Source organism: Anneissia japonica, unplaced genomic scaffold (assembly GCF_011630105.1).
Source record: "Anneissia japonica isolate Jap-2015-1 unplaced genomic scaffold, ASM1163010v1 scaffold288060_len1141017_cov207, whole genome shotgun sequence".
NCBI lineage: Eukaryota > Metazoa > Echinodermata > Crinoidea > Comatulida > Comatulidae > Anneissia > Anneissia japonica.
The window spans coordinates 15,792-31,197 of record NW_022712486.1 but is presented as its reverse complement, the minus strand read 5'-3'; the positions used below and the strand labels follow the sequence as shown (position 1 = coordinate 31,197).

The 15,406-nt window shown below is 35.2% G+C and overlaps 1 protein-coding gene across 1 annotated transcript; it reads right to left on the bottom strand.

The window, feature by feature from the left end:
- Positions 1-960: 960 nt before the first annotated feature.
- On the bottom strand, positions 961-10,659 carry LOC117107890 (reelin-like). The gene is given in 13 exon segments (XM_033249723.1): positions 961-1,261; positions 1,690-1,903; positions 3,094-3,257; positions 3,925-4,163; positions 4,633-4,853; positions 5,123-5,205; positions 5,208-5,368; positions 5,714-5,906; positions 6,260-6,474; positions 7,283-7,646; positions 8,102-8,295; positions 8,562-8,742; positions 10,430-10,659. Coding segments are annotated over 13 exon segments (2,571 nt in total). The 5' UTR covers positions 10,471-10,659.
- Between the last annotated feature and the right edge of the window lie 4,747 nt (positions 10,660-15,406).

The window sequence follows — 15,406 nt, the reverse complement described above, 5'->3', positions numbered from 1 at the left end:
CTGAATTCTTTTTCTTTTGAAATATTTGTGTTTCTACATTATCTTCAATTCCTTGATAGGTTTTACATCAATGTATTTATATAAAAATAATCTTCAATTCCCTTGATAGGTTTTACATCAATGTATTTATATAAAAATAAAGTAAATTTTGTAATTGGTTGACTATTATCAGTTCTTCCAATTCGAGACCACCTTTGGGACCTGAAAATTTGGACTGGTCTCGGTATTGGTCTGCAATTAGAGGGCTAGCTTTGTGTTAAAAGGTTGAAGATTATTATTTGGGTCTTTGGAAAAATGGTCTCGAATTAGAGGTCTCGAATTGGAGGGTGCACTGTGTATTGTCAATTTAGAATACATATTTTTAATATACATTTATGAATTTCACTCCAATATATTTTAAAACCAATGTTGACTTTTCTCCTAGTGGCCTATGAAATGTTTTCGGAAAATAATTTGAAATCTTAAGTACATAGCATACCTATAAACAAATTTAATTTACAGCAATAATGTTACATGGTAGTCGAATTGGGTTATTTTCCACCAAAACCCAAAAATGTTAGCCATACTGTAAGGTTTCCCTTGATCTCTGCTGGTAGTTTGGTAATTCTCCATTATTTCTTCGATTCCTGCAAAATCCATAAAAGCAGACTTTTTTAATTGAATTATACCATTATGGACAAACCACTGGGGAGAATGCGGGGGATTTGTGAGGCAGACAGTGCGATCGCACCCCTAAATTGTTATTAACATTGTTCTTGTATATAATAATAGTATTGGACACCTAAAGGTCCATATCCTCAAAATGTTTTTGCCTCAGCAACCCCAACCAAGGTGTGGTGTGGACTCTAGCGCACCCCTATCGCCAAAAATCCTGCATCCACCCCAAAAACAATATCTACACGCACTCCATTTAACACCATCACGATTCAATGAAAACAAATGAAAAAAAGTATAATAAACTTACAGCACTAACTCCACATGATCGATGGCCCACTGATCGAAACTTGCACCAGCATGAACGGGCTGCCACCATCTGAATCGTACACCATTTGCTTGTGCTCCTGTTGGCAATTCGTACTTCACCTTTGTTGCTCGAGAGTATAATTGCGGGTGATGCTCCGCAATCAAGTTCCACTTCGTACCGTTATTATTGGTGTATTGAAAAACTACAGACTTATTACTGGTGATCCCTGAATCTGGGTGAATATTACATGTTGGGGATGGTCTTGAACTTCCAATTTGAAGTACAAATAAGATTTCCCTAAAACGAGTGAAAGTGCAATTTGTAGCCCACTGATTCTAAATGTTGATGCTAATGTGATGAAAACATGTCAAATTACCAGTACATTTTTTTGTTTGTCCCACCTAGTTGTCTGAAATTGTATGCATTGCAGGTACTATGATGTGAAACAGGTTGACCAATTCCATCCAACATTCCTCCTTGATAGGAATTTTCAAAAGTTTTGTTTACAGACCTTAATTTAGCAGGGGTCCTTCTCATGGTGATTTGGCAATACACACAAGGAGACAATTCACTACTTTTTGTACTGCACTTAAACATCTCATCCGAAAGATGGTGCGCTATTGTAACTTGTATTTCAGCCCTCCACAAGGAGAGCAGTGGATGGAACAACAAAGTGTAGTTGGGTGTGCATCAGATCTTTAAGAAAATATTTAAGATAATTGTACCTTGTATTTCTGGTGTCATATTCCACTGTTACAGCCTCTCTTAAACCACACTTGTTGAAATAGAGTGACTTGCCATGTGCGTGTGGAACGAGGGAACCACATCCAACACCCAGACGACCTCCTCTAACACGACTCCAAATAGAAGACAGAAGCCCACCCTCAAAGTTTTCCAAAAAGTCTCTTGCTAAGGTGCGAACAGGTGTGCAAGATTGGCCTTAAAAGATTAAGAAAGTTCAAAGCTATGTCACCATAACAATGGTCACCATAGCATTGGTCACATTACACCAAATGTATAAAGTAAAGTAGCCAATCAGAATAACAATGTGTAAGGCCAAAAGAAATGTGTGTTACTTAAGCCTGACTGACCCAAATTCTTCAAAATCTAGGCTTGGCCTTTTTTTTTTTTAACAAGAGGAAGCCTAAAAATGTCCAGGACATCAAGCTCATTCGCACTGGACTTTTTGGTAAGAACCTTACCGAGACCATGGGAAGAGAAATCTTACCGCTGTTCACACTTGAAATTTTCTGACTCGGGAAGTTTCACCACAGTCGCGGTAAGACTTCCAAAGCCGTGAAAAGCAAATAATGAGGGCAGTGGTGGCGCGAGCCCAGAAAGGGGGTGGGGGGAGAAACCACAACTCGTCAGAGGGGGAAATGTATATGTATTTTCTACATATTAGTAAACTCTCAAATCGACTAAATAAGCCTTTGAAACCCCTAAATTTCCATATTTTTCATGTGGAACTCTTTCAACAATTTTGAACGCCTGACCATGCCACCTTTTTTCATCAGGGACACAGGCCGGGCAAACCCTGGCCTGTGTCCTTTTTTTTTCTTCAAAAAGTAGGGATGTAGCTGACCTCATGTCATCATGCATGCATGATTTTCAGCTGACCAATAAATGTCATTCTAGTAAAGCGACTCAGAAAGTTTCACAACCATTTTGCCATGTTCGCATTGGATTTTTTGGCTCGGTGAAACTGTCTTGGTAAGTTTTACTCAGTGAAACTTACCGTACGGCTCGGTAAGTATTCCTGTTAGGCAAAGTTACTGAGCTGTTCACACAGCTCTGTAACTCAGGTGGTTGGTAATTCTTACCAAAAAAGTCCAGTGCAATTGCAGCTTTAGTAATAAATTTAATATATTAACCAATAATACTGTAATAATAATAATACATGTAATAATGTAATATATATTTACCAATTAAAAAGTATAGGGCGAGTGATTGTTGCCAATGAACCGTAAACAAATAAGAATTGCTGATCGCCCAATTTTAAAATAATGCTGGGCAACACAACCATTGTTTAGCCTCATTATTAACCAATCAACATTCATGATATCTTACCTTTGTAACTATTTCTTTTAGCATTATTAACCAACCAAGTTTTAAGATATTATCCTTACCTTCATAACCGTCATCACAAACACACAATCCTTTGAGTAAACAAGTGCCATGCCCATGACACATTAGAGGGCATGCTTCACCGATGTAGATATTATCCAGCGACCAACGAGGTGCTTTCCTGTTGGAGTTGGCAGAGAGCTGAATCCATCGGAATTGAGTTGTACTGCAATGATGAAATAAATAAAAGTAAATTTTAATAAATAAATTAAAAAAAATAAAATAAAAAATTAATAAATTTATAACCAATACATAATAAAAAAAAAAGCAAAGGAAAAAAAACCAAGGGTGGCACCAGGATTTGCCTGACTGGGGGTCTGAGGTCCCTGACGAGAGCAAAGTGGGCATGGTCCAGCATCGCTTAAAATGTGGCAAAAGTGGTCCAGGGGGTAAAGCCCCCGAAAATTTTGACAAATTAGGGGTTTCAAAAGCTTATTTAATTGATTTTAGAATCTACAAATAATATGTAGAAAATACATAATTTTTTTGTGTTTTTCTCCCCTGCAATGTACTTTTCAGTGTGTCAATCAAAACTTATAGCTGACCAATAAATATGCAAGCCAAGGAATATGCATGCATGTCCCACAAAACACAAGTTTATGGTTATACATTATGTTGTTTTGTGGGACCTCAATGAACAATATCTAATGGGTGGGGTTTAATCATAATAAAATAATTGGTTAATCATATAAATTTATATATTATATAATATAAATATATATTGCATTGACAAGCAGATAAATTGTAGAAATTATACCAAAAAATCCCATTAATACTGAATATATAAATGTAAAAGAAATAGAAGAGAATGATCTAGGCAAGTCATGCCTAACCTTGATACAGTCTCTGCAGGTAATTCAAAAGTGACCGTTGTCCATTGTTTATGGTCATTAGCAGAGTACACACTGGCTGGATGATACTGGGATGGTGGACAGAGTGGGTTCCCTGAACCTGGGAAGCATTCCCTTTCCACAAACTGCCAATCTGGTTGACTGGGATCTGTGTTGAATTCCAGTTGTACTGGGTATGTTACCTGACAAGAATGGGATTGACTTGAGCAGCCGACAGCAATCTGATTTTGAAGAATAAAACCATTTTCAAGCATTATTATTATTACAAATAACAATAAGGTAAAGATAGGAAAAAAACAACTTATAGCAACTGTAGAGGCATAGTTTGTTTATGGTGGGTACACTGCATCTCATGTTATTAGTTCATATCCGAAAAGACTTGGACCTACCAACCAAAATCTATGAAAAATGTCTCGAACCAGCACCCATGTTGGGGCTGTAGTTAGTGGCGTCACTGCCTAACCACTAGGCCACTTAACTTGCTTAAAGTGTAAGGTATTGTTTTACAAACTCCCATTTTTTCTAATATTACACTGTGGTTCCTGCCAGTTATTTTGAACCATTTATATGGAATTGCAACTATAGTCTATTGATCACAAGTTGAGAAAAGAATATTACCTCTACTAAACTACTTTAATGATGTTGTCTTATCAACAATTCAACAAACATTTGACAAATAAAATTTACTACCTTAAATTGAATCATATAATGGGCGTCGATTATAAGCTGTCTGGTAGTGAGGCTAACATGTATATCATCAGACGATATGTGATCCCATCCAATTGAGTATCCTTGATTATCACACACTCCTTGACGTAGCCCTCCATATGGATAGAAATCCCATTTAGACTCATCCATGGTGTTGTTATTAAAATCAGTAAATAGGTTAATGTGATTGATCTCAGAACCACCTAAGATAAAAAGATTTTGAATTTGCTATTTTATTTTATTTAATAAACTTGTCACAAAAATACAGAAGTGATGGAGATGAGGCAACAGTTGACGAGTACCCCTAAAATGGCTCGCTCCTTAAAATTAAATTACAAAAATGTAATGTGATCATCATTGTTGGTCTGACAAAAGGAATTTCTTGGTTGAAATTCTCTTTTTATTTAATACCTTTTCCTTTATTGATGCATAGCACGTTAATCCCTTACAACAGAAAATGATAATGACTTACCAACGTAAACATCATCCAGTGCCCACTGTGGCTGAGGCAAATCTGGCGACACAGGCGCCCACCACCTGAACCGTGTGGATTGGGTGTCTCCGCGAGCCTCAAGACAGGCTGGTTGAAATACAACGAGCGACCTTCAGACAGAATTCCACAACTTCTAAGCTTGTTCCCATTGGTCTGACCACCTTGAATAAAAGCCCAGTTATTGTAGTTTATAGCGTCTGCTTCGAATCGGTCTTTCATCATTGTCTAAATTAAATTTAAATAACACTTTAGAACATATATCCAATCCAATCAATACGAAAGAATTGATATAACAATTGAACTGACTCTTGAATCTGACTATATTACAATGCTTTGAAATTAAAGTGTTCAATTACAGTAGAACCCTTCCTTTGGGACACCTACTTTAAGGGGACACTTTTTCAGTTACAAAACAAGGTAAAGTATATTAACTTTTAACACCATGGCCAACCCCTATACAGGGGGAAACCCTAATAGGGGGACATTTTTTTGGTCCCCATGGTGTCCTTTCATAGCAGTTCTACTGGATTTGTCTTTCTGTGAGACATTGAAAAATAAATTGATATATACCTGCAATGTAGAGCTACTCTCACAATGTGTTCCAAAAAATCCAGAATCACAGATGCATACTGGGTAATGGCAGGAGCCATGTCCATGACACATTTTGTAACAGCTAGGCCCGATTCTGACTTCATCCAATGCCCACTGCTGGTTAATGGCATCCTCGGTAAAAATCATTTGAGTCCAACGCAGTCTGGTTGCTCTGCGATAATGACAACAAAAAATGGATATGCTGACACTGGAACATGGCTTTGCATAATAAAGTAGTTTATTTTACTGTTCTTAAAAATTCTCAATAAAACCACAAGGAACTCACCACTTACCATTTGCAATTAATTTTGGAATGCTTTATAAGCGAAGACCCAAGTGTTGTTTTTAAAGCGAGAAAAAATAATTTTATTGCAGGACTTGAACCCAAAACCCTAGGACTGGAAGGCAAGTACTCCAGTATCACAGTGAAAAGCACAGTATACAGGTTTTCTACACCAAGAGACATGGGAACCTACTTTTCTAAATACGTCTGTGTGCAAATTTTAATCCAAATAAGGTGCAAACCTTGTTAAAGCTTGGTCTGGAATTGGTATAATGACCCTTCGCCATCCTGGGTTTGGATAGTAGGTGCTTGATGGAGTTACTTCACCATTGCATTCTGGATGTGATGGTAGGCAATTCTTGACAAGATGCTGCCAAGTAATGCCATAGTCGGTGGAATAGAGAAGGTCTACGGGTGCCATGACACTGTCCCAATCTGCATCACAACCCATGCTTAACTAAAGAAAGGTTGAATGTTGAGTCAAAATGAGGTTACATGGTAAAAAGCAAAAAGCTTTATATTCAAGTGCTATGCTGCTACAACATTGCCTTTTTAAAATTACATAATAATCAAATCTTGAAATCAAAATTGATTGTATGTGCAGTGGTGGCTCCAGAAATTTGCCTACAAGTGGTCCATCATGTCTGACAGGATGTCCTAACCAAGAGGGCCGACTACACCCTCAGTCAGGGTTCCGGAATAAAAACCCCTGGAAGGGTTCATGGGAAGAGTTTTTATGGCTTATTATGGCCCAAAATCGTGCCTTTAAATCACAATATTAGGGATTGGCAATCAAAATAAAGGTATTAGGATAGACAAATCATTATTTTTGATCCGACAACCTCATCTTACGACAAGTACCCCTCCCTGCTAGCACCACCATTGAACATGTGCAGGGTGGCTTATGCATGATGCTGATCCATTATATTTTTAGAGATATTCACACAGAGAAATAGTAAGAGTTGATATCTCCACTTACATATTTACAAATCAGACGTAACTGTTTCAGCATCAAGTGAATTTACTAAATAGGATTGCCATACATAATTAATGAGTACATGGCAGGCACGGATCCAGTAGGGGCACGGGGAGACGTTTCCAGCTGTTTTGCAACTAAATTTTTAAAATTTCAATGCATACCACAGTTATGTACTCTCCCCAATCTATTCTGAAACTGCTGGACTTGTCTGCATTCGCCCCTGCATGGAGTTGGGAGGGAGGGGAATTAATCATAGTAATTGAACATTTTCATCATGGAAACAGACCTTGAATTCTAAGACTGAACCTCTTTGCAAATGAATATCTGTAGTGGTGATAACAGTGTCATGTAGAGGGTTCATTCCACCAATCAGGGACCATCTATTAGGCCTGTCATCAGCGATAGGGTTCATCAGCCAATCAGATCTACAGTAAGATCCAAGTCTAGTGTTGTCATGGAAAAGCCACTGCTCATTGACCACACCCTCTTCAAAGTCATCACTAAGCGTACTTGGTAAAGCATGTGTACCACCGATGAAAATATTATCAACCACCCAGTCGCTCTGCCGTTGGCCCTCATGTTTTGGTTGGCGCCACCGGATACGTGTTCCATTTTGCTTAGCCTCTGAGGCCAGTGGTATTGAAACAAATCTGTTTTAAAACAAGGCAATCAGTCTTTATACATACTGTACATACAACACCATAGTAGAGTACAGTACTGTAGTATAGTACAGTACAGCAATATCAGCATAGCTCTGCGAGATTTGTTGAAAGAGTTTTTTAAATAATACATCTAATAATAGTTTTAACTTTTATTAAGTTATTAATATTTTAAATGCTTTCTGTTTTTTTTCATTGTTATTATTGTTGTTGTTTATTATGTACTAATATTGTCTACTTTTTTATGAATTTTGGCATTGTACTGTATTTATATTTATAGTATTATAATTGTTATATCCATGCCTGTATATTTATATAGACCAACACAATTTCTTGAATCTTGAAAATGGTTGTTTCAAGAAGTGTCCATTTTCTTTGTGGCTGTGTTAATTTAACACATTACAGATACAAGATGAAAATGTTGCTTTTGTAAGGAAAATACTTACGAAGGATTTTGATACTGGTCATACAAAAGCTCCATTAAGATGTTCCACACAATTCCACCATTTGTGGAATATTCTACCAGTACACCATGATCACGATTGCTAGGACTTAATACACATCCATACTTAAAGTAGAATTGCACGTGCTCAGCATTGACCAGATCTAGATCATGAGACACCAGCTGACGAACACAGGACTAAAAATATTAAACAATATAATTAATAAATAAAGAATCATGATTGTTAAGTCCTGTCCAGACTATCAAATTTTATTTGAAAAAACATGCGACATGCCTAAATATGGTCATGATGACATCATATCATGACCATATTTAGGCGCATCATGACTATATATGGGCATACAACAGTTTTTAGTCTAATAAAATTTTATTATCTAGACAGAGTTTTCGAAACAAAGAGGTGAGTGAAAGAAACACAAAAAGAGCTTTAAAAAGCGACTTACTCCCACAAAGTGGAGCGCACGCCCAGCTGCAACTGGTCCACACTCATTGCTCAATCCAGCTCCATTTATTTTTAACCAGTTTGTTCTTAGGTTTGCTTGATCTGAAAAGGTTTCTCTGACTTGAGTGGGGAGTGTGGCTGTGGGTGTGTTACACTGTTTGCCTGTCCAGCCATCATCACATCTGCAAGGAACAATACTTCATGAAAAATACATAATGAAATATATAATGTAATTGTATAATGTATAAAATTATATATATTATATATAATTATATAAAATTATATAATGTATAAAATATACATAATAATAATGAATTGTTTAATTTAACACGCTGTCATGTTTGTCAGTATGTAACATACATTATTATTACTGTATAATCTGAAAACCAGAAACCTGATGATTATGACATGGATATACAGCTGGGATAGTTCTAATATATTTATGGGTGATCTAGTTATTGATTAATAGCATTACTTGAGTTATTAAAGTATATCTACATTTGCCTCAATGTTGGTAAGGTAAGCTGTTGTGCAGCAGGACTGGCAAATGCAGTACTGTACAAAATTCTTTAATTAAAATTTGTATTGCATTCGCAACAATCAGTGAGTAACTCGCCAATTACAGGAAGAAGAATACTTACTGTATAAAACAAGTCTCATTATGAGGCCTTTGTTTTTGATCGTGAGAAAAATCCTGCGGTCACAAGAACTGAACCCAGGACCTTAGGATTAGAACGCAAGCATCTAAACCACTCAGCAATATGAATACATTGAAATAAAGCGAAATTATTATCATAACACTGATTCCTTTAATCTTTGGATGCCCAGAACACATAGGATGACATGCTAAAGGCATATTTAGAGTAGAAATTAGGCCTGGCCTGTTATTATTATTATTATTTTTTCTCATTCTGGACAGCGCCACCAACAAGCAAGTTAATTTTGAGACAGAATAAGCAATTCGAAAAAAAGAAATCAAGTATGGGACGCCAAATAAATTAGATATGGCGTGCACTAAATGCAATAAAGACTGAGAAACTCAAAATTAGGGCATGGAACCCAGGATACAGTAGTTACAAATCAGATCTCAAAGTTGAGTTCCCTATATGGCATTACAATTTGTTTTCAAGCAGAGTGGACAAAAAAGAAATTACAAACACTAGTCTAGCTGACTGTTAAAATGTGAAAAATTACTGTATAAAAATAAACTCTTATTCTGGTGAACAATTTCAACACTTAGAATTACAACAAAATATTCAGTGAGTGGTAGATCAACTCATGTTCCTTTTTATTTGGAACAGTCATTATTCAAATACACTATGTCTATTTTGTTTTCTAAATTAATTCTTAGATCTCATGAATATACTTGTTACTATTAAACATTGTTTTGATAGTTCAGTCAGTTCAAAATTATACAAAATGCAAAATGAAAACTTCAATTTGATAAGAGGGTTTTTAGTCATATAATTTCAAATCTGGTTTTTAGAAAAAATGCACAAAGCAATAAAATATTTCAAATCAATAAATTAAATGGATTTACATAACACCAGTATTCATGTTAAAATGCGCTTGACAAAATTAAATTTGAAATGCTTCCTAGAACAGATAGGATTTTAGACATTTTTTGAATATGTTGATGTTTGTGAAATTTTAATGTCTATTGGTAAATTATTCCATAAAGTGGGTGCTGCACAAGAGAATGTACGGTGACCATATGACTTGAGTTTCCATTTATGGATATAAAGGAGGAATTTGTTAGATGAACACAGTGTATGGCAGGAAGCATGATGTGTAAGAAGATCGGCAATATACTGAGGTTTTGATGGCCTTGTAGGTTATGAGAAGCAATTTGAATAATTTAATACTTACATACAGCTAGCGACATTACAAGTACCATGTCCTGAACACATCCTGGGGCAGTCAGGCCCTATGTACACATAACCTAGGGCCCATGACTCTCCTGCAGAGAAACCAAGAGGCTGTTTCCACCTGAAACGGGTTGATTTAGACCTATTGATGGAGAAAAATGACAAATCAAATATTCAAATGTATCTGAAGTCACAATAGAGAAAGACAAAATTGTTAATTATAACTTATATTTTCAATATCTTCATTTTAATCATTAACACCACTATCACCATCATCCCCATTATCATTATCACCATGGTAATGAGGTCAGGGATTACAGTTAAAAAAAAGAAAAAAAGAGGTAGATTATAGTAAATAATTAAAAGGAAAGTTTTAAATGAAATGAGCACTCAGTCAGACATATTGAGATAGTAAAGATCTACACCAAATTTCTGGTAAGAAATAAGGCAAGAACATTTGTATTCATAAACACCTTTGTTCTGATTACCTTTATGTTCAGTCAGATATACTGTATCAGGATGGTAACAAACATCCATCCACACCCCCAATATCCGGGTGGAAATAAGGCGAGGAGCTTTGTATTCATTCCGACAGATATTCATAAACACTTTTGTTCTGATTAACATTATGCTCGGTCAGATATATTGTGATGATAACAATGATCTGCACCTTTTTTTACAGAAAGAAATAAGGTGTACAGTTTGTTATCGTTCCGACATACATCCGTAAGGATATATAAAAACAGGATGATGTTATTATTAAAAAGTAATACTGGCTTTAGAATTCAATAACGATGTTGTTGAACCTTCATTAAATCTATGTGTAAAAAAAACAATGAAAGTATATAAAGGTAATCAGAACAAGAGAGGCTTCATTCAGTATACAAGAGAGCACTAAGAAACAACACACAAGACTGCCAAAGGAAACTGCAAACTTCTCTAAACAACATCCCACAAAACAAAGATAGAAGATTCAGGAAAACTGACTTAGGTAAGTAGAAATTAAAATAAGTTTGCTTGCAGTTGGTTACTTAGTAGCATACTTCAATCAATCAATCAATCAATATCAATGTGGGGAAGCCCTAGGTCTTGCATTTCAACACTGTACTTCTAATTTTTTTTTTAAATTTTTTTTAGTATAGTATGTTTTAATATAGTATAGTATGTTTGTAGTATGTTCATAAGCAATGTCATTTTGCGAACCTATGGCCCAAAGACTCCATGCAATGTAACTTTCCAACAATGAGCTAGAGCCTACTTACATCTAAGGCTCAAACAAGAAAATAAACCACTTTTACAACAACTTTAATAACGATACAAGCTGGGGTATCTAAGCATGGCTGGTTGAGAATGGACAGCATGAAGTTTGAAACCAAACAGCACATGCTGTGCCTATGCACTTGCAACTATTTTCATTGTAGCATGTAGTTTAGTTTACAGTAGTAGAAAGAGATGGACTTTCAATCCCAGAAGAGGGTTCAATGTTTAGTGATTATGCTCTTAAATATATATTTGGTACACGGTAGAATGTTAATGCTCTATTCTTATTCACTGTGCTGCACTTAATTCAAATGCACACCAACCAGTAATTTTATTTACACAGCGAAAGGGGCTGCAATGTTGCAGAACTGATTTTAGTCCTTAATAGTTTCTCATACTATCCCGTCTGTAAATGTCCCTCCCTCGGCCCCCTCTGTTTTGAATTCCTGGATCTACCACTGAAATCCTGTGATTCATTATTATTTCCCAGTGATGTTCCTATAAAAAATCCATAGAGCATTGTTCCTCACTTCCATATATAATTGAGGCATGTTGTGGCAAAATGGCTAAGAAAATGGTATTTTCAGATACCTGAGAATAATGTGATATTTAAAATGAGGGGTCATTCATTGAAATTCGACATTTCAAGCTAAAGTTATTGGAAAGTGAAAGTACAACACTTAAAGTCAAGATAAACAAAATTTTGAGTAATTGCCTTCCAAAACGATTAAATGATTTGTTGACCACTTTCAGATCTAATACTTTGGGACATGATTAATAAGACATTAAACTGTTGATCTATAGTGAAAAAAAATTTTGGATTTTTAGGCAATTTTTTAGCTCCCATATTTTATAGCTCATTTACTCAATACTGGCCTGTGCGACAACTTAACTATTTCGCCACGACAATTTATAAACAATGTTCAAGTTAACATTAGGTTACTTTCCTTTTTGTTTATGTAAAGCGGATAGAAAATTTTTTATTGTGTGCTATACAGTTTTAAGACTTACATTATTATTATTATAATGTATTTACCTGAATCCTGTTTTCCATTTTCCTTTTTTGACTGCTCAGCCAATTTTACTATCAGTGAGCTTGAATTAGCCATTAAGCAATTCTAAATCACCAACTCTATTACCAAACTATCTCTCTTTTGCTCATCTTCTTTCAGCTAAACTCTATTGCCACTCTACATAGTAAAATTCATCATCATCACATCAACATTATAGTCAAAATAAATCTTTTATCAGCGATTTTCGACAACCATAGCGATCCAATTAATATGTGTAATGCATCTTAATATTTAAAAACATTGTCTTAGATGTATTTACTTTACTTTATATGTACTTTGTGTGCTAAACACTAATCTTATATTACACAATTTTTCCTATACTTCTCATATTATTATAAAGGCACGTGCACTCAAGTTGTGTATTATAGGTAATTCAGATGTTTGTGAGCAGAGATGCTGGTAGTAGCATAAACTGCATGAACAGGAAAAGTAAAAAAACAAACTTGTTTTTGACTTTGTGAATTCTGTATTTAGGCATATGGGGGGAGGTAGGCACTCTTAATGGAGATGCTAACCACGAAGATGTATAGTAAGTGTAACTAATTGGCTTACAGTAAACCTTCAAACTAGCGTAATATAACCACATTCTGGGCTGATGATGTTGTCTTATTAGCAAATAATGAGCATGAAATGACAAGGATGCTCAATCTTGGAACATTATTTGCTAAAACATGGAAATTAAATTTTAATTTCGACAAATCTAATATTCTAATTTTTGGAAAAAGAATTGATAAAGAAAAACAATGGAAATTAGGTGATGGTTTCATTGTGAAAGCAGAGACATACAAATATCTTGGGGTTAATATATCCAGGAAACTAAATGATAATGTACAATTCCAGAATGTACTTACAAAGTGCAATAGACTAATTGATTGATAACTGCAATAATTTTAATAGGAGATACTATGGGGATATTTTATGGAGAACAATTGGTCTCCCATCTATAAGTTATGGTTCAGCTGTATGGTGTTCCCTAAATAAGTCAGACATTGACAAACTTGAACAATTACAATTGCAGATGGCACGCTATATTCTTAGCGCAACTAGAAATACCCCACGTGCAACTTTGTATTGTGAACTTGGCTGGCTGCATTATACATATGGAATCACATCGGTGGCCAAAATTTTTACTTAAGGCTTTAATACACATGGATAGTAACTTTGATAATTTCCATTTTAAATTTCTTAAATGTTTCCAATGTTCAAAATGTGAATAAGTAAATTTATTTAAATTAATATGTGATACCATTGATTATCCTATCAGAAATTGGACCAACTTCATTTTGAATGAACTTGAAAAAGAATCTTCCCTTTCAGATTACTCAATTATTAAGGAAAGCCCTTGCCAAGAAAAATATTTACTTAAAACTACAGATTTTGAGGGTGCTTGCATAAAATTTAGATTACGCTCCAATACTTTACTGTTACAAAGACGAATCTCAAGTTGGTTCGATAATAATGATGGCATTTGTTCTATTTGTAGCTCTTGGATTATTATTCTTCCCATTTCTTCCACGGAATAACTCTCTGTTGCACACAATATGTTTCTTATCATGTGCAACATTTCTACCACAATTTCTGCCATAAAGAGTTAATTCATTGATACATAGAATGAACAAAAACAACCATTGCTTCTAATAAATATTGAAAATAGGGTAAAGTAAATGTTATTCCCCCAACTTTGTGGAATGACCAATGACATTACTACTTTATATTTAGTGATTGCCGTCGTTGTTGTTTGCGTAAAATTGAATTGATTCAACTTTACACAATGCAAGACCACAACGCAAGGAAAAAGCTAATTTGCGCATGCTCAAACTGTGTGCTTCGTGTTTACATGTTGGAGATGAGTTATCTTTCATCTTGACCATCGCTGATGTCAGGAACTGAATTTTAGCGATTTATTTTATTAGAACTACTTTTTTTGTAAATAATGTTTTTCTTTGTTTGTAACTTACGGTGTAAACAATCGCGGATGTTTATTTTTATGTTAGCGTTTTTCTTCTGCGGTCATTGCACTGTACTGTAATAATTGTAATTAAGACGCTTACACGAGTGTCTGCTGAGCTAGAGACAAGACGTTGTTTTGCCGTGTCTGTGAAGTGTAAAGAAAGCTATAACTTACACTTTCAAGTTTTTGTTCGAAGTTATTTACTGGGGTTCTTTGTTTTCTAATAATATGTTACGGTTAATAAACGTTGATACCACGTTAATTTGGTCTTAGTTCATTCTTTGACTTGACGTTTCACCCACGACACTATCTTTATCAATGATGTTGCTACTATTATTACTGTTATTATTATCATTATCATCACAGCCTAGCCTAGCCTGGTCTGGATAGAGCCACTGTGATGGTGTTCTTCTACTGCGTGGCATACTGTATATAATACTGTAAATATTAATACTGTATTTATATAATGCATCTTATCCTTTCTTCAAAACAATTTATTTACTACACAGGGGTGATGTTGTTGCTATTATTACTGTTATTTTATCATTATTACCATAGCCTAGCCTAGCCTGGTCTGGATAGAGCCACTGTGATGGTGTTCTGCTACTGAGTGGCATACTGTATATAATACTGTAAACATTAATACTGTATTTATATAACCACTGGCGTAGAAAAGTATTTTTCATTGGGGGGA